This window comes from Euphorbia lathyris, chromosome 4, assembly GCF_963576675.1.
Source record: "Euphorbia lathyris chromosome 4, ddEupLath1.1, whole genome shotgun sequence".
Lineage (NCBI taxonomy): Eukaryota > Viridiplantae > Streptophyta > Magnoliopsida > Malpighiales > Euphorbiaceae > Euphorbia > Euphorbia lathyris.
The window spans coordinates 37,729,548-37,749,150 of record NC_088913.1 but is presented as its reverse complement, the minus strand read 5'-3'; the positions used below and the strand labels follow the sequence as shown (position 1 = coordinate 37,749,150).

The following is a 19,603-nucleotide window of genomic DNA, read 5'->3' as shown; positions in this document are numbered from 1 at the left end:
ACATTTAGTAAAAGCGGGATTTTCCAAAACACCGCATCTAAAACAAGTCTAACGCTCGTGTTTATGTCCAGTAAAAAACCTCTCTTCTCTCACAGGTACACCTACCAAATTGTATCCCTTCAATAATGACCAGTTCAATCCAATGATTGTTTGAACCTGCGATAAAAACCTTAGAGCCATCAGAATCATGGTTTCCATGGTCTTAGTCAATTTGGTAACTTGCTTTCCCATATAGAAAAGATGCTTTGCAACTTCTGCTATTCTTACATCTCTATTATCAAACTTATTTTGAATTCATTTCATGGATCCATATAGCTGCTGGTTTTAGACATGTGCTAAATCTGACCAATGTTACAAACTCAAACTCAGAGATATGAGATGACAATATAATAGAGAAATAGTCATATGTTGATATATAAAAGGAAGACAAAGAAGAACAAATGATAAAATGGATTGAACAATATCCTAATTCCCACAGTAGAAATTATAGCCACTATTAAGGCACACAAAAGACAATCCCTAATTTCCCTTCTATAAATCTAACTACATACTATACTAACACAATTCACATTGTTTTTGGAAGTTGTCATTTTAACCATTGACAAATTAAATCAATTCATATTGAATTGATTTTATTTCCCCATAAATCCAAATAGTTAAAATTCATATAGTGATTTTTAAATCAATTTCACCGCTTATTTCGTTTAGTCCGTGTTCGGTTTCTTTGATGTGTTCGCTTTCCGAGTAACCCAAGAGGTACAAAAAAAGTTAGAGCTTTCTGAAATTCATTTGTGTCATTTTGCTCCGACATATCTAACATTTGCACCACATATGTTTGAAGCTCCTCTTCGAACTTCTTTGCGTGTGCTCGAGTAACAGGTCCATCCGATAAATGTATCCGCTCCATGTGAGAATCCAGATTTATAGTCCAGGTTATATCAACGTGTAAAGCTATGAAAACGCAAAACTAGAAAAAAATATTGAAAAAACCCATGAAAACAAGGAAATGCAAAAAAAAACATAAAAAGATGTGGAAAACACGAAAATGTAAAAAACACAAAAACCTGAAAAAATATGGAAAACATAAAAACGTGAAAATTTATTAAAGACACGAAAACGTGAAAACACAAAAAGTGAAAAAATTCGAAAATCACGAACAGTAAAAAAAATTAAAAACAGAAAAACGTGTAAAAAGTGAAAAACACAAAAATGTGAAAAAAGCGAAAAACACGAAAACGTAAAAAATATTAAAAATACGAAAATGTGAAAAATGCGTTTATAACGTTTTTTCATATTTTCTTGTTTTTCACATTTGTTCATATTTTCGTATTTTTCACGTTTTGTCACGTTTTCATGTTATTCACATTATTGTATTTTTTGCATTTTTTCGTGTTTTAGTTTTTCGGTTTTTTGTGTTTTTTGTACTTTGTTACCATGTTTTTTCATGTTTTTCATATTTTTTCACGTTTTCGTATTTTGTTTGCGTTTTTCACATTTTCATGTTTATCACGTTTTCACATATTCTCACGTTTTTGTGGTTTAACATTTTTTACGTTTTCGTGTTTTTCGTATTTTTCATGCTTTTGTACATTTCGTGTTGTCACTTTTTCGCGTTATTCTTGTTTTGTGTTTTTTCGTGTGGTTGTCTTTTCTTGTTTTTTGCGTTTGTTCACGTTTTCATGTTTTTCGCATTTTTTTTTGCATATTCTCGTGTTTGTAACGTTTTCACGTTATTCACGTTTTTCATGTTTCATATTTTTCATATTTTTATATTTTTTAACGTTTTCATCATTTTTCTATTTTTCACGTTTTTTATGATATAAATTGTGGATTGGCCAAAATTTATAGAATTTGAGAAAGTGACTAGAAAGAAAAATAGAGGGTAATTTTGTAAATCACAACAATAAAATATTATTCCTAACCTAAACGAGCCCATAGGGTTTTAATTTTATTCTGTCTTCATCTCCTCTCCTCCTCCACGCCGCCTGAGCCTTCTTTCTCTTTTCTTCCTCTTCTCTTCCTCATCTCCTCTCCTCCTCCACGCCGTCGCCGCCTCCCTCTTCTTTCACCATCTCCTCCATTTTCGGTGAGTTATTTCTGCTTTTGTTTTGTGGTTTGCTTGGTTTCTGCTTTTGTTTTGATTATAATTGTTGCTTATGGTTAGGATAGATGCTTATTTTGTGAGATGGGTAAAATGGGTTTGTCTTGCTTCGTTTTGAGAAAGAACCATGAAGACGAAATCCCATTTCTATTCTTCCAAATGCTGTCAATCATTTATAAGTCTCAAGGCCATACCTTTTTTCTTTCTCTCTCTGAAATTTCTTTGCGATTGGGTATTTGTTTGTGCTTTTGCTTTATGAAGGAAATTTCATCCTAACCTTGTTTGGTTTTGCATATATTTTCATTCTGATGCAGTTTTACAACTATTTATCCAAGATTTGTTTATAGTAGATGTTTAATTTCAGGGTTAAAACTGTAGCTGGAAGAAGACTGTGCGAATGTTGCTTGATTCTGAATTTCATTTTGACTATCTCATAGTTTTTTTTTTTTTTTTCTCAAAATGGTTTAATTGTGCCTTTCAAGCTGAATGTCTATTCAGTTTTAGCTGCATATTTGTCCTTTTCGACTTCTCATTGCCAACACAGTTGATAGCCAAGACAATGTCAATTTCATGCTTCACTTTCTTAGTGCTCATCATAATTTAGGTCACCTGCTTGTTTCATTTAGCAAAAGTAGTCTGGTTTTAGTGCATGTTGGTAATATTCTTTTGGTTGTTTTGCAAGCTCTTTGTGGACATATCCACTTGATGATGAAAATGAGAAAATCGGTTTAGTATGGCTCTAGTACAGTTTGGTATTATTTTGCTATATCTTTCTGTTCATTGCTTGCTGTATCTAAATGGGATTGCAATTTGCTACTGTCATAGGTTCATTTAATGGGAACAATGAATAAAGATTTGGCCTTGTATAATGCGAAACCAATGCAAGATGACGGGGCAGATAATACTGATGAAGAAGCATCCGACATCGAATCTGATTCAGAAACAGAAGAAAATGTGAAATTATCTGAGCCCTCAAAGGATGCCATATACAATAGAGATGGTCTCATTGATAAACTTCAAGATATCAGCTGGCCAGATAATATGGAATGGATACACAAACTCTCTGTCGACATTGAGCAAGAGCAAGAGGTTGATGTGAATGATGACTTAACAAGAGAGCTAGCTTTTTATACACAAGCATTGGAGGGTACACGAAAGGCCTTTGAGAAGGTTGAGCCAATGGGACTACCTTTTCTTAGACCTGCTGATTATTATGCTGAGATGGTTAAATCAGATACACACATGGAGAAAATCAAGGGTCGGCTTTTGGCTGAGAAGAAAAACATTGAGGAGTCTGAGGAGAGAAGGAAGGCTAGAGAAGCCAAGAAACTTGCTAAAGAGGTTCAGGCACAGAAGCTGAAAGAAAGATCTGCCCAGAAGAAAACAGAGGTAGAGGCTGTTAAGAAGTGGAGGAAGCAGAGACAGCAAAGTGGGTTTGCTGGGAACAAAGATGGCGAGATGAAGTTGCCCTTTGAAGATGGAGAGGCATTTGGAAGGCCGGAAAAGAGAAGGCAAGGAGTGTCTCCGGGTGATCGCTCAGGAGGAAAAGCAAAACAAGATTGGAAAAGGGGGGGCAAAAAGAGAGTGGAGAAGAAACAAATGAAAAGGGAGACCAGAAATTCCAAATTTGGAAATGGTGGGAGGAAAGGTTTGAAAAAGCAGAACACAGCAGATTCTGTCGACAACTTCAGAGGCTCAAACAATGGTGGTAGGCCGGGCAACAACAAAAGGAAGAGGTAATGGTCGAGCTACTAGTTTTGCTGTAGTCAAGATTTTGGAATGCTTTGGTTGTTTTAGGACAAACTTTTTTGTTTTAGGACAAACTTTTAGTAGCTAGAATTACTCTGGTATTGTATTGAGGTATCTTCTTTCAAATTTTGTACACTCGTTCCGGATCACAAAAAGTTGACATGTAGCGTCACTAGTCGGATTTAATTAAAAAATACCAAATCATTTCGCATATTCATGTATCCATATATCCATGTTTATGTTTCGAGCTAACACATTTTCTCTTATATCCCCTGTGGAACTATGTACCCATTTTCCCCCATTTGGATGAGTGTAATAACTCAAATAATTACCACTACTGATTTGCACTATGTGAGCATCCACGATTAATAAAAGAAAAAAGGTCAGTTCAAAGTTTTAAAAGATCAAGATGTTCACACCAATAAGTTGTATCCACGAATCTAGAATCTCGGGAAGACTAATTTCTCGGTCAATTGAGTGGAGACTCTGTCAAAATACAAACATATCAACTTGAAAAGGGTCTAGTTTTGAACATTTAGGAAAAACGAGATTTTCCAAAACACCACGTCTAAAATTAGTCCAACGCTCGTTTTTTACTGTAGTAAAAAACTTCTTCTCTCACAGCTACACCTACCAAATTGTATCCCTTCAATAATAACCAGTTGAACCCAATGATTGTTTGAACCTGCGACAAAAACCTTAGAGCCATCAGAATCATGGTTTCCATGGTCTTAGTCAAGTTGGTAACTTGCTTTCCCATATAGAAAAGATGCTTTGCAACTTCTGCTATTCTTACATCTCTATTATCAAACTTATTTTGAATTCATTTCATGGATCCATATAGCTGCTGGTTTTAGACATGTGCTAAATCTGACCAAAGGTTACAAACTCAAACTATGACAATATAATAGAGAAATAGTCATATATATATGTTGATATATACAAGGAAAAAGAAGAACAAATGATAAAATGGATTGAACAAAATCCTAATTCCCACAGTAGAAATTATAGCCGCTATTAAGGCACACAAAAAGATAATCCCTAATTTCCCTTCTATAAATCTAACTACATACTATATAAGGTCCTGTTCTTTTTGACTGAAATTAAATTAAATTAACTGAACTGAATGCTACCGAACTTAACTTAATTGAATTTCACAAAATAATTATAATTATAATAAATTATTTATATAATGATATATTTTATATATAAGTAATTATAATTATAATAAATAATGATAAATTATATATATATAATGATAAATGATATATTATATATAAAAAATATAATAAAAATTATATATTATATATATAATAAATTGTAAATTATATACAAGTAATTATAATTATAATAAACACTCACTTTTTTCTTTTATTTATATATTGCGGGTTTGTCAGTTCTTGGACCCTGCTCACCCCGTACAAGTTCTGTCTCGTCCCAATTTCTATAAAAAAAATATATAAAAAATATTAAATACTAAATTATATATATTATAATAAATTATATATAAATAATTATAATTATAATACATAATGATGAATTATATATAAATAATATTAAATTATAAATTATAATAAATAATAATACATTATATATAAATAATTATAATTATAATAAATAATGATGAATTGTATATAAATAATACTAAATTATAAATTATATATAAATTATAATAAGTAAATCCTTAGACTATCACCTCTGTTTATTTTCTCGATTAGTATGAGATATTAATCAAAAACAGAAAATCTCATTCTGTTTGATATGTTGATATCAGAATAAATATGTGGACATTCGAAGAGGCGAATGATCGAACTGTGACGTTAGATAATAATTGCACAAAGGTTTACTCCTAGTCATCATAATTATTATCTAGGTCATAATAGTGCATATAGTCCTTTGACTTGAGGAAGCTTAGTTGTTCTTGCTCAGGTAATTATAGTTTGCCTCTGCTTTGTATTGGGATCTTAATTCTGGTAATCCGGCAGTGAATCGCTATAGTTAGTTGAGTAGTGTAACAAGAGTTTGCTAATAGAGGATTCATTACTCTAAGTAAATAGAGATAAATCCTAAGATAGTTATTGATTGGTTTTTTGATGGAATGAGTTCCTGGCCAGGACAATAAGACTCATCTTACGAGATAAGTATCAAGGAATGGTTCCTTGATATGAGTCTTATTTTATCAAAGACTTAATCAATATTTCTTAGTATCTTGACGATTAGAGCTTGACACTTTGTGACTCTAGTCAAGATCGAGATTTTTAATGAAAGGACTTTAGTGCATGAAAATTATGATCGATGGTTCATAATTAGTTTAATTATGAATTTACTTCAAGTAACTTTATTCTTTAATTGGGACGTCATGGCGCAGTGTGTTAGCTGGAGATTATGATCTTTAGAGGACTATAAGTATATATAAGCTAAGCTTATATAGGATACACTTGTAGTACAATGAATTGATTCCTAACATAATTAATAAGTGTTATTATTATGCCTCTAATGCCAGTTAAAGATTAACCTAGAAAGTTACACACATACAAGTTGTTTGTATCAAGCTTTAGTTAAATTGATTAATTAAAAGTGTTTTAATTAATTGATTAACACAATTGAATATGTCAATGAGATTGACAAAACATTCTAACACTGTTTGATATTCAATTGAAGAAATTATAAATTATTATTCTTGTTCAATTTAAGTTGATGGTTTTTTCCGAATACAATAGTCAAGTGTTGACTGTTGGAATTGAGAGGTGTCTTAAGTTAACTCATCTAAAATTAACCGAAGGATATAATAGTAATTAATTAAATTATTAATTAATTATTATTATATATATTTTATAATAATAAATAATACAATTAATTATTAGGGAAAAGTAAAAAAATAAACCTTGTGGTTACACCCATTTTCGAATAACACCCATGTGGTTTAAAAGTTTGCAAAGTGGTACCATGTACTTCATTCCGTTAGCAAACACATATCAAATTGACTAACGGTGTTAAAAGTCAAAGGGAAAAGAGTTAATTTGGTCCTTATACTTATTTATTTTTATAAATTAACCCTATTATTATCTAATTATCACAAACAAACCCCAAAATAAAAAATAAAAACCAATTAAACCATCTTCTCCATCTCTCAACCTATAATTTCTTATTTTTCTTGAAATTTCTCTCTGCTCTCCCACTCCTCTATTTCTCTCACTTCTCTCTCTATTTCAGATATTCTATTTCAGATCATGATGTTTTATTTTCGTCATCTCTTATTTCCAACAAAAAGCCGAGTCAATAGTCTTGCTTATCCAATCTAGTTGCAGAAGCGAGAGAAATCCCCAATTTTCATGGCTTCCCTTCATCTCTGCTCACATCATAAAACACATCTTCCATCATTTGTTCGCAGCCAGTCGAACCTATCTAACCGCAGTTTCCTTCCATTCTCACTGTCTCGCATACGAACCAGTCACTTGGTTTTGCATCTCTCTTCCACAACTCAAGACCCAGTTGTTGATTCCTCCGAGTTCCAACCTCAACTCCGAACAAATACTGAAAAGGGGAAAGAAGATGAATTTTCTCGAACGAGATTGCTTGCTCAAAATGTTCCTTGGACTTGTACCACTGAGGACATTCGTGCTTTGTTTCAGAAATTTGGGAGCGTTTTAGACGTTGAGGTTCTTTTCTCTGCAATTCAATTCACTTCATTTTTCATCTCACTTTCCACTTATGTTCTATTTTTTGTTGCGTAGCTTTCAATGCATAGCCAGACCAGAAACATGGGTTTGGCGTTTGTGACAATGGGATCTCCTGAGGAGGCAGATAATGCTCTTATAAATCTGGAATCTTTTGTAAGTCCAATCCATTTGTGGGTTTAGGGTTTAATTACCATTTCATAAGTCCAATCCAGAAATGAGAGAAATTGAGGAGAGGGAGAGGTGAGAGAAATTTTAAGAAAAATAAGAAATTACAGGTTGAGAGAGGGAGAAGATAGTTTAATTGATTTTTATTTTTTTATTTTGGAGTTTGTTTGTGATAATTAAATAATAATGGAGTTAATTTATAAAAATAAATAAGTATAAGGACCAAATTAACTCTTTTCCATTTGACTTTTAACACCGTTAGTCAATTTGATATGCGTTTGCTAACGGAATGAAGTACATGATACCACTTTGCAAACTTTTAAACCATATGGGTGTTGTTTAAAAATGGGTGTAACCACAAAATTTAATTTTATACTTTTCCCTAATTATTATATATAATAATAATATTTATTTTTTATTATTATTATATTTAATATTTATTATTATATTATTATTATTTTATATATATATATATGATTGCATGCAGTAGGACACGTAATGTGTGCTACTGCACACAAATCATATCAATCCAAAATGGATTGATATGATGATATATATATTATATATATCACTTAAAAAGTTAAGTGCATATGTATACATATATATATATATGAAAAACTTGATAGATATATATAGTTTTGTGGTTGATTTCGGGACTGATCAACTTTGAGTAAGATTAATCAATTTTTTCAAGGTTTGATCTAATCGATTTAGTGGATTGACTAGAGGTTTCACCACTAGAGAAGCTTTAATACTCGATTGGAATCTACAAGAGGTATTTTTTCAATCTCGTAGTATAAATATCAATTTGATTATTGAAAAACTTAGTGATATTGGTTAAGGATTTGATGTCAAACATCGGATGTTTGACTGTTTATCAGAGTGATTGGATCACACTGATTGTTTGTTTAGAGAAAATTTTTGAAATTCGTTTCCTAAATAACAACATGCTTCCGCTTCAAATCCTTCAAGTGGTATCAGAGCCCTCTAAGTTCTTTTATAGTTAATTGATTTTGTGTTCTCTAGATTGATATAATTATGGATTGTTGGGGCTTTTTCTTTATTATTTTACTCCTATAATTATAATTTTAAATTTCAATTTTTATGAATTTGGATTTGTAAATATTGAAGTCTTGGAATACCAAGGAAAATTGTAATTTTGGAGCAAAATTGAAGAAACGGCGAAATTAACAGATTGCAGAAATTATGGCGTGGGCACGCTTTATGCAATTTTTAGCTGTCTAGTTTGTATATTGTCTGCTGTTATAAAATTGAAATGTGATTAAAATTATATATTGGCCTTAAATGTAAGTGTTACATTTAGGAACAATTGAGGGTCAATTGTACGAAAATGGTCAATTATGTAATAAAATCAATATTGATTTTACTACATAAATATATGTAATTTTATTAATTACATGTTTAATTTTATCCAATCCATAATTATACCAATAAGATTAGATGAATGTTAAGATTGATCACCACAAGGCATGTTATTGGATAATGTGCAAACATTAACTAATAAATTAAATTAAGTGTTAATTCAAGATAAATTTCTTTTATGCAAAATTGCATGTTAGAAATTGAAATTGGTTAATGTGCAAAGTGAGACCTTAAGTTAAATTTAATTTAACTGTAAGACCGGAAATCTTCCAAATAAATATTAAATCCGATAAAGATACAAGAATTGTATCGAGGTTCTCCACTCACTACAAAAAAAAAAGTCTTTAGCGACGGTTTTCATTACCTGTACCGACGGTTTTAACCGTCGCTATATTGTTTTCCGACGGTTTTCATAACTGTTGCAAAAGTGTTGTAATTGCCACTGTTGCTACTTTACCGTTTTTTCAGGCGTCGGGGTAAGTTTTTTTATAGCGACATTCTTCTAAATGCGGTTTAAACCGCCGGTAGAACTGATTCTCGAAAATTAAAAGAAATATGTTACCGACGAAAATTTTGTCGTTAATTCGTCGGTAATTCAAAACATCATATTTTACGACAAGTTGTTTCTGCCGCTAAATTTTTTTATGAACTTACTACTGTACATTTTTTGCCGAGGAAAATAAATTTCTGGTCAATGAGAAAAAAAATGATTTTTGACAATATATTTCCACTAGTAGCAAACATAACCATATTTGTCATTCAACAATCTATTAATACAATCAACAATTATGCACTTTTTTTGACACTAATATTGTCAAAAATTAGAACTAAAATTTGGAACCACATGAATACATGTGAAAAAAATACTATTAGAAAACAACCATACTTTGTTTGTTCAAGAGAGTGGACTGCTTAAAGTGACTAGTCACACACGAACTGCAACAGCTATTATGTTTTCTCCTCCAACCCAATCTTTAGTTCCATCTTCCTTCAAAATGACTTCTCCATAGAATTTGCCAGAATAAGAGGATATCATTTCGTATTATTTCTCCCATGGATTCCCCATCTGAAAACACATTCTTCAATCTGTCAGTCGACAGAAAAACTCTCAAATCATGTCTTCAACCAGAAAATTAGACAAATTAATGAATTCAACTACAAGTACTACCTCACCTCAAGCCCATTTTCTGCAACTTCCTCCTGTCCATTTTCTGTAATTAGTTGTTTGAATAAACCATATCTGTACCTAAGTCCATATCCCCAAGCTGGGTAATTTAATGTAGCCAGGGAGTCCAGAAAGGAAGAGGCTAGACCGCCTAGTCCCCCATTACCAAGTGCAGCATCAGGCTCTTGCAAGTTTTTGTAACATTGTTTAGTTAGAATTAGAATGCCTAATTAAGCAAATTGCATACAACAACATTAAACATCTGACCTGATTGGCTACATCTTCTAGATTGTGACCTAGTTTCTGCAACACCTCTGCATAGACCCCGGAGAGTTCCAAATTGTCAATTGCATTCAACAATGCCCTACCCTGCAGCCATTTTAAAGTATAATAATAAGAGAGCTGGTAATAATTTTTTCAGTGGTTAATTTTATCAAACAGGAAGCAAACCTGGAGAAACTCCATGATAAATAGTATGCCTGCTTCATATTAGTCTTCTCATAGAGCTCATAAGTAGCTCTAATTTCTGATGAGTGAATCACGAACACTCTGTGCAGTAGCAACAAATGCCTTGGGGAGGTCGAATCGTTCTGGGGAAAATAAAGGACAATCAAACTAATAAGCAAGATGCAATTGAGATTAAGAACATGCTAGTATATTACAACATCTCCGACCCTCGATTCTACGAACACTCTGTGCAGTAGCAACAAATTACATATGAAAAATACAAATCATTGAATGAATTATACATTTCTCTATAGATTTAAGTAGAGTAATCTCCAATTTCAGTTGTATAGATCATCGTAGATGTTATCTATTTTGATTCAATACCTTATGACTACCATGGCATTTAAGTGGGTCTTAAGATACGAGTATTTTATTAACTGTTAAGGAAAACCAAATAGTGAAGTCCAAATTTGCAAATGTTTCTATGCTGCTGGGTTCTAGTCTATACCAGAAAAGGCCACATGCTACATATTTAGACATGAAAACAAGAGCCATTGTTATTGTTGTGTTTCAACTTACAAATCCGTTTTCAACTGCTCTAAAATCCAAATCCTCGTCTAGGTCTTCCTTCTTGTCATATCCATAACAATGCTAACTTAGTTCATAATGTCATACAACCATAGAACTTCAGGACACAAACTAGTGAAGGAAACAAAAACAAGGACAATCAAACCAATAAGCAAGATGCAATTGAGATTAAGAACATGCTATATTACAACATCTCCGACCCTCGATTCTATACAGGAAACCTTAGAGATGTGTTGAATGAAAATCTATAGTAGTTATATATCATGTACAAGTTCACAGATCTTGATTTACAAGTATTTGTTTCTTAAGTAACAATTAAGAGAAGCAAAAAAACATCTCAACCGCATGTTTGAACATACAGAAAAAGGAAAGTCAGGATTTCATAATTCTAACAAAACAAACCACTGGACATCACTTGAAAGGCAGTGTAGAGCTGTTCACATATAAACATTTAGTAAAGAGATATTCTTTACCTCAAAACAGAAGTACTTCTTTACTCAAACTTTGTACGACTTCCCTGCAGCCCCAACTGTGGTGATAGGACAAGCTGCACTCTATAAAAGGGAAAAGAAACAATACCACTAATTCAGAGAGACGGTAATGAGTAATCTTTTTGAAATAGATACTAAAGGATAAAACATAATGATATATGATATGATTTTCAGCAATAACTCACAGCAGCAAGGCATCTCGACTAAGATGTACAAGTTGAAGGCCAAGGCTCTGTTCATTAGACATGAAGTTTCCAGGTCCAGCAGAACGATTCTGGTTGGCCAAAATAGCTAAATGGAGTGATTCCCGGAGTTGGTGGTAGCAAATTTGGAAGGATTATGAGAAAGTTAAAAAGTTAAAAAAATGCCCTACTTATATATAAAAAAATTCACAAAAGTTTAGGTTCTTCACTTAATAGACGTCCTATTGCTGTATATCTGGAGCCAATGACCATATAGTGTGTCCTGTGCTCTTTGTTAACTGGAATAATATGATGCTCATTTCTGAAAGGAACCCAATTTTCGGATTAAGAAACAATAGAATAAGAAATTATCACCACATTTCATCAATATGTACTGATCACAACCAAATAAATAAAACTGAAAGTAAATAATAAATAGGTAGATCTTTTATAGTTTGAATCTCATAGTGTACAGATTTAATTCAATATCGTTGCTAATTTTAAAAATTGAGCCACATTTATATACAATATACATTTTGAGAATAAATATTCTAAATGTAATTGTGAAGTCAAGACTCAGGAAAAACAGACAATCAATGTGTAAAAAATCTTAGATTCTGCCAGAGTTGTTTTAGACTTAAATTAATTTGGAAGCACTAGGGAAGTCCTGATCTTAGCCAAATATCCTAATTCTCTGGTCCTAACCTGAGGCATTGTCTCCATGGAATACCAATTCTGCCTCGCACAATGGACTAGTGCATCTTTAAGCCTTCAGATGTCATCCTCTGATCTATTTCCATAAACAAACGAATGCAAATTCTCCTAAACTATTTGAACTCAAACAAAAGTGATAATTTTTCTGGTCAATATGTCTACTCTCTTTTCAACGCATGTGCTCGTGTTTGCAGAGGATGTTGAACTTTTTTACTAAGTTCTTAGGTAATTCACAAATTAAAGGACCATATAGATGTGAATGAAACACTATGCAAAAATAAGATCATATATTAGCACCTAGCTCGATTATATTAATAGGGATAAGAAAAAGCTTGGGAGAAATATAGACCTGAATCTCTAGCCGTAAAGTGAGCGCGTCAAAGGTGGAGATGCTGCCTTGAGCTGTAGCATCTTGAACTATTGCTTCAATTTGACATTGCATAAAGAGATAAGATACAAAGAGGAAAAAGAAAAAAAAAGCAGCAGTGCACATTAAAAGATGCGGATTATATCACATAACTATTATGGAAGAGTTATGATAAATATAAAGATATGCATCTAAAGAAAATATCACTATTAATTGCAATGAGGGACATGTTTATACAAGTACCAAAAGCAAAAACTCAACTATACACTCTTGCTATTGATGAATCAATGCATAGTCAAATAAAGGAATACAATAAAGTGGAAAATGATGAATCATAAAATAAGGTCTATTAACAAACTAAATATTTCTTTAGCACCATAATATGGAATGGAACTATAATAATCATGTAAATATGTCATCTCCCATTTGCAGCTACACACTCCAGTCAAATTAATCATATAATATCATATGAGTTGATACTAGTACTAATCTTGCATTAAAATCAAGCCAAAATTTCAGGAAATCATCCCCTTTTGAAACAAAACAGACATGAAGCCAGCAATGAGCCTGTTGGATCCCATTTAACACAATTAACCTCTCCCTGAAATGTAAATTACACAAATTTCAGTCCCCAAACACTGCAAATTGTAAAACAATGGTTCAAAAAAATGTATTGATGCTAACATCATACACCACAACTCTTTAAGTAGTATATCTAAGAACAGATCATGTGCATTAAGTCTAGTTCAAAACAGGAGAGAATTAATCAAAAGAGGGAAAGAAAAGGACTCACATTAGGGAAAAAATATGTCTAAGAGTTCTGTACGTTGAGCTGAAGTGTGAAAAAAGTAAAAGAGAATCAACTATCATCATAATAAATGAACCCTTACTCATAAAAATCCCACAGTAATGGTGGTAAATATGTAATTTCAACAACAAGGAATTACCAAGCAGTTGACATAAGTGTATTTATATAATATTTTCATACAAGTGGAAGGTATAATTCACAAATTCATATGATTAACACGTCTCAGCAAGAAATATTTTTTTAATCATCTATATTTTTTTTAACTCTGTTCTAATCATGATTAAGTAAAATCACAAAGAGATAAGAACAGAAAATTACCACTGAAATGATGCTTGCTTCCTTCCATCTACAATAGGGAGAGAGACAAAATTAGAGAAAGACATTTACAAAACAAAATAGATAAGAATATAAGATCACCACTGAAATACAAATGAGGAGCCTAATAAATTGCCCAAGAGAAAAATACAAATCTGGAAAATAAAAAAACACCAACTGATTAACAGATCTAGAAATTAAACCCAAACAAAGTAAAAATCGATATACAGTAGTAGAAGAACAAGTAGAACCCTAGAAAGGGAAGAAAATAAACAAATCCTTTCTTCATGTTCTGAGAATTCTAAATTTCGAGCATGTAAAATGGCAAAAATGAAAAAGAGAAGTTCCGACCTAAAACAAGCATAAAATCTGGATGAACAAATCACTGTCGAACTAGTTCATTACCATTAACAACGAGTGGAACCGCGAATCTCAGAAATCCCCTTGAACAACGATCCGTTAAAAGTCGATCAGAGAAGAAACGCCGTCTAGGTTAAAAATGAATTTGATGGATGAGATTTCAAAAATATCGTGCGATCTAGGCTTCCTTTTCACAAGTGGGTGGATTTCAGGCTTCTGGGCTTTTTTTATAAGTTAAGTCCAAGTTAATGTATTCAGACTTTTGGGCTTTTTTTATAAGTTAAATCTAAGTTAATCCATGAGACACTTTTAAAAAGTGTAGTTAAAGCCTAGTTTTTTTTTTTTGTAGATGGTTTGTGTGATTAGTGTGAAAGTTAATTTCCATTGAATTAATTTGTGGTTTATGTTAGACAATTAACATTGTAATAATGCCAATGTGAAGCTGAACAATGTTGATTCGGGCTTAATATAATCTGCTGATCTAGTGGGTTGGATTTATCTAGTGTTGAAATCCAATAATGTCAAAGGGAAACTGAGGATTAAAACACTAGGAGCTAGAAAAGTATGAAATTGAATTTCACAGCATAGTGCAAGGTGATTGACAAGTGTTGTCAACTTATGAATTTATTAATTGTCCCAATAATACCAATGTGAAGTTGAGGGATAACCTAATAGAATTTATAAGAATTCGATTTACCCACTAGTAATTCATTCCAAAGAATTATCGTTTCCTATTTGGAAGTATAGGATTCGCCAAATTAGTGGGAAACCATTATGATAAAAGTCCATGTCATATTGGTTCGTTTAATTCACCTTAAATATATAATTGACTATCAATCTTTATTTTCTGCAGTTATTCTTTGATTCCAAACATGTTATCAACACCTATCCAATCGATATTAGACCGTAATAGGCTCACATGGCCGAATTATGTGGACTGGCTGAGAAACCTTAAGGTTGTGTTAACTCAGCAACGCTTATTATATGTAATTCTAAAGTCTAAGCCTGAATCCCCTAAAAAGGATGCAGAAAAGGCTTTACATGATGCATATGACCAATGGGTAGATGATGATACCCAGGCCAAATGCCATATTATTGCTTCTATGGATAATGAATTACAGAAGCATTATGAGAATATATCAACATCTTTTGAAATCTTATCGGGCTTAAAAGACCTGTATGGTGAGACCAGCAGGACTATGAGATATAAGATATCAAGTAAGCTCTTTAGGATGAAGATGAAAGAAAGCCAGAATGTTTCAGATCATGTTGGAGAAATGATCCATTCAATCCAATCTTTAAAGAATTTGGATTTTGCAATGGCTCATGAACTCCAAATTGATCTTGTGCTTTTTTCACTCCCACGTTCATATGGAGGCTTTGTTTCAAACTTCCATTTAAAAAAAGTGGAGTGTACTTTGGCCCAGTTGCTGCAGAATCTGGTTGTTCACCAACAGAATGTGGTGGACCTAGATAAAAAGAAAGATGACATTGTGATAGTGGCAGCATCTTCTTTTAAAAGGAAGGGTAAGACCCAACCTAAAAAGAAGAAAAAGAAAGTTCAAAAGACCACTAGTACAAGTCCATCGTTTGTGAGGCCAAAAGCCTCAACACAACTTAAGGGTGTTGTTCAGCATGAATGTTTCCAATGTGGAATGGAAGGTCACTTTAAGAGAAATTGCCCAATCTTTCTGAAAAGTTTAGAGAATGGTAAGGGTGCAGCTTCTGCATCAGGTATTTCTCTTAATAATTATTTGAATGTTGATTTAAATATGATCTTTCTAATAACTCATCTAATGCCTGGATTTTTGACACTGGAGCAACTTCTCATATTTGCTCCTATGTGCAGGATCTGGCAAATAGAAGGTTGTTGGAAGATGGTGAAGTGGAACTCACACTGGGAGATGGTGCAAGGGTTGCAGCCAGTGCAGTGGGAGATATTTCACTTCTGTTAGACCATCATGTTTTGTTATTGAAAGATGTATTGCATATACCAGGAGCATATAAAAATGTAATATATGTATCTAGTTTGACAAAAAGGAATTATGAATTCCGATTTTGTAATAAAGCTTGTACAGTATATTTTGATAATAGGATTATCGGTTTTGGTGTGTTACATCGTGGTTTATTTTATTTGATCAAAATATACCAAATAACAAAAATGAAAATAACCAAGTTTTGCTTGGCAACCTAAAAGAGATGAATAATAATTCCACTGATAAACAATCAGAATTTAATTCAAAATATTTATGGCATCTCCGTCTAGCACATATTTCTAGTAATAGACTCACTAAGTTGGATAAGATGGGAATTTTGAAAAATCTAAATTCACAATCTGATTATTCAACATGTGAATCATGTTTACAAGGAAAAATGACTAGAAAACCATTTGTGGGACAAATGAAGAGAGCCAATGAAATATTAGAATTAATACATTCTGATGTTTGCGGGCCATTTAGTGAAATAGCTCGTGGAGGTTATCACTACTTCGTAACCTTTATTGATGATAAATCAAAATATGGTTATTTGTATTTAATGAAATACAAATATGAAATTTTTGAAAAATTCAAAGAATTCAAAGCCGAAGTAGAAAATCAAATTGGGAAAAATATCAAATCACTAAGGTCAGACCGAGGTGGTGAATATATGAGTATTGAATTTGATGATTTCCTCAAGAAAAATGGAATTATCTCTGAACTCACTCCTCCTTACACACCACAACTAAATGAAGTGTCTGAAAGGAGGAATTGGACTTTGTTGGATATGGTTCGATCGATGATGAGTTATACTGATTTGTCTATCTCATTCTGGGGATATGCAATTGAGACAGCACTTTACATTCTCAACCGCGTTCCTTCTAAATCTGTTTCTACCACACCATATGAAATATGGGCTGGAAGGGCACCAATTTTGAATCATGTTACAAATCCTAAGATAGTTATTGATTAGTTTTTGATGGAATGAGTTCCTGGCCAGGACAATAAGACTCATCTTATGAGATAAGTATCAAGGAATGGTTCCTTGATGTGAGTCTTATTTTATCAAAGACTTAATCAATATTTCTTAGTATCTTGACAATAAGAGCTTGACACTTTGTGGCTCTAGTCAAGATCGGGATTTTTAATGAAAGGACTTTAGTGCATGGAAATTATGATCGATGGTTCATAATTAGTTTAATTATAAGTTTACTTCAAGTAACTTCATTCTTTAATTGGGACGTCATGGCGTAGTGTGTTAGCTGGAGAGCATGACCTTTAGAGGACTATAAATATATATAAGTTAAGCTTATATAGGATACACTTATAGTACAAGGAATTGGATTCCTGACATACTTACTAAGAGTTAGTACTATGCCTCTAATGCCAGTTAAAGATGAACCTAGAAAGTCACACACTTATAAGTTGTCTGTATCAAACTTTAGTTAAATTGATTAATTAAAAGTGTTTTAATTAATTAATTGACACAATTGAATATGTCAATGGGATTGACAAAACATTCTAACACTGTTTGATATTCAATTGAGGAAATTATAAATTATTATTCTTGCTCAATTTAAATTGATGTTTTTTTCAAAATGCAATAGTCAAGTGTTGACCATTGGAATTGAGAGGTGTTTTAAAATAGCTTCTCTAGCATTTTGTTTAAGGATATAATAGTAATTAATGATGAATTGTATATAAATAATAATAATAAATTATATATAAATAGTTATAATTATAATAAATTATATTAATCATAAATTATATATAAATAATAATAATAATAAATTATATATAAATAATTATAATTATAATAAATAATGATAATTACTGAAATTAACTTAACTGAATTGAATGTTGCTGAATTGAACTGAACTGAACTTACTTATGCTGAATTTAAGTTAAAAAAATAGGGTCTAATACAATTCATCTTTCTAGAATATTCCTACTAATGAGTTAGGCATTCTCTGTCAATTGGCATTGATGATTAAGTCTAAATTAATTCAACTCTCAGTTGGTAAATTTTAATAAATTAGTTCAACTCTCAGATAATAAAACTAATTGTATTTGTGTGGATTTATCAAAATTTACTCTTAATTCATTAATTATATGGTCAATGGACACTCTAAATCAACAATTTGAGGATTTCACAATTTATGGATTTTAGAATAATTTTTTAAATCCAACAAATCAAATCATGGATAAAAAGAAAGATTTAGGTAAAAAGAATCCTGAGTTCCCAAATAATTTTGATATATTAAGTTTTTGATATTTTATTTTTAGTTAAGTTAAAATTTTTAGTTCAGAAAAATCAATTTTAAACATACAACTCATTGAACATTATTTATTTCATTTGTGTTCAAAATTTATGTTTTTAATAGTTAAAATATATATTTTTTTCCTTATATGTCATGCAGTTATAAAGAACTTGATTTTTTTTTTTAATTTGAGGTTTAAAAAATACAATTTTATATACAAATTAAATTTACAATGCTATTTTAACTAACTTGATAAGCAGAGTCTTAATATAAAATAAATGATTAAGGGCACCATATATTAAAATAAAAGATCACAAATTCAATCCACTAAAATCGAAATGATTAACGGGTTAAAGAAGGGAATGAAGGGAAATGTTTACAACAAATTTAACAAAATTTATACTTGCTCTTGCAAACCTTTCTCTTTCTAACACTTCATCTCTCCTTTTTTTTAGATTTTATAATTTTTCTTTAAATTACAAAATGTAGAATTTTTTTGTTTTTTTATTTACTTTATGTATTATTTTTTCAAATATCCACGATCCGTTCTATTGCAACTTACATGTTATGACATATCGAATAAGAACTTGACCCAAACACAGAATTAGTTGCTACAGAATGTTGATCAATCTTATAAGGTCAATATGTTAGTAATATTGTTCGAATTTAATACCGACCAAATCAATAACATTAGTGTGAATTGTGATCCTTAAACATAATTGGAATTCAATTATATATGCCTTTAAAAGTTGAAGCACTACATAAAATATTTGAACCATCTCAATCTCCAATCACACAATTTTTCAACGTTGGTAAATTGATTTCGCATCTTTTTTTTCTTGTAGCAACAT

The 19,603-nt window shown here is 31.6% G+C and overlaps 2 protein-coding genes across 14 annotated transcripts; one reads left to right on the top strand and one right to left on the bottom strand.

The window, feature by feature from the left end:
* The first annotated feature begins 1,928 nt into the window (after positions 1–1,928).
* LOC136227431 (probable rRNA-processing protein EBP2 homolog) lies at positions 1,929–4,061 on the top strand. The gene is made up of 2 exons (XM_066016091.1): positions 1,929–2,086; positions 2,927–4,061. The coding sequence occupies exon 2, from the start codon at positions 2,936–2,938 to the stop codon at positions 3,839–3,841; it is 906 nt and encodes a 301-aa protein (XP_065872163.1). The 5' UTR covers positions 1,929–2,086; positions 2,927–2,935; the 3' UTR covers positions 3,842–4,061.
* A 5,716-nt stretch (positions 4,062–9,777) lies between these two features.
* Positions 9,778–14,697, bottom strand: LOC136226261 (alpha-1,4 glucan phosphorylase L isozyme, chloroplastic/amyloplastic-like). 13 transcript variants are annotated; one of them, XR_010687660.1, is made up of 11 exons: positions 14,561–14,697; positions 14,159–14,186; positions 13,826–13,864; positions 13,015–13,633; positions 12,182–12,273; positions 11,955–12,060; positions 11,752–11,832; positions 10,694–10,833; positions 10,511–10,612; positions 10,252–10,427; positions 9,778–10,144 (listed from the first exon to the last, which is right to left on the bottom strand). XR_010687660.1 is itself a non-coding variant. In XM_066014640.1 (11 exons), the coding sequence occupies exons 8-11, from the start codon at positions 10,706–10,708 to the stop codon at positions 10,053–10,055; spliced, it is 261 nt and encodes an 86-aa protein (XP_065870712.1). In that variant the 5' UTR covers positions 10,709–10,833; positions 11,752–11,832; positions 11,955–12,043; positions 12,143–12,273; positions 13,015–13,633; positions 13,826–13,864; positions 14,159–14,186; positions 14,561–14,697; the 3' UTR covers positions 9,778–10,052. The 13 variants fall into 13 exon arrangements, 6 of the variants coding, with proteins under 6 accessions (XP_065870712.1, XP_065870709.1, XP_065870713.1 ...); XR_010687663.1 differs by having other exon boundaries at positions 10,247–10,278; XR_010687661.1 differs by having other exon boundaries at positions 9,778–10,164; positions 10,252–10,278.
* Positions 14,698–19,603: the final 4,906 nt, after the last annotated feature.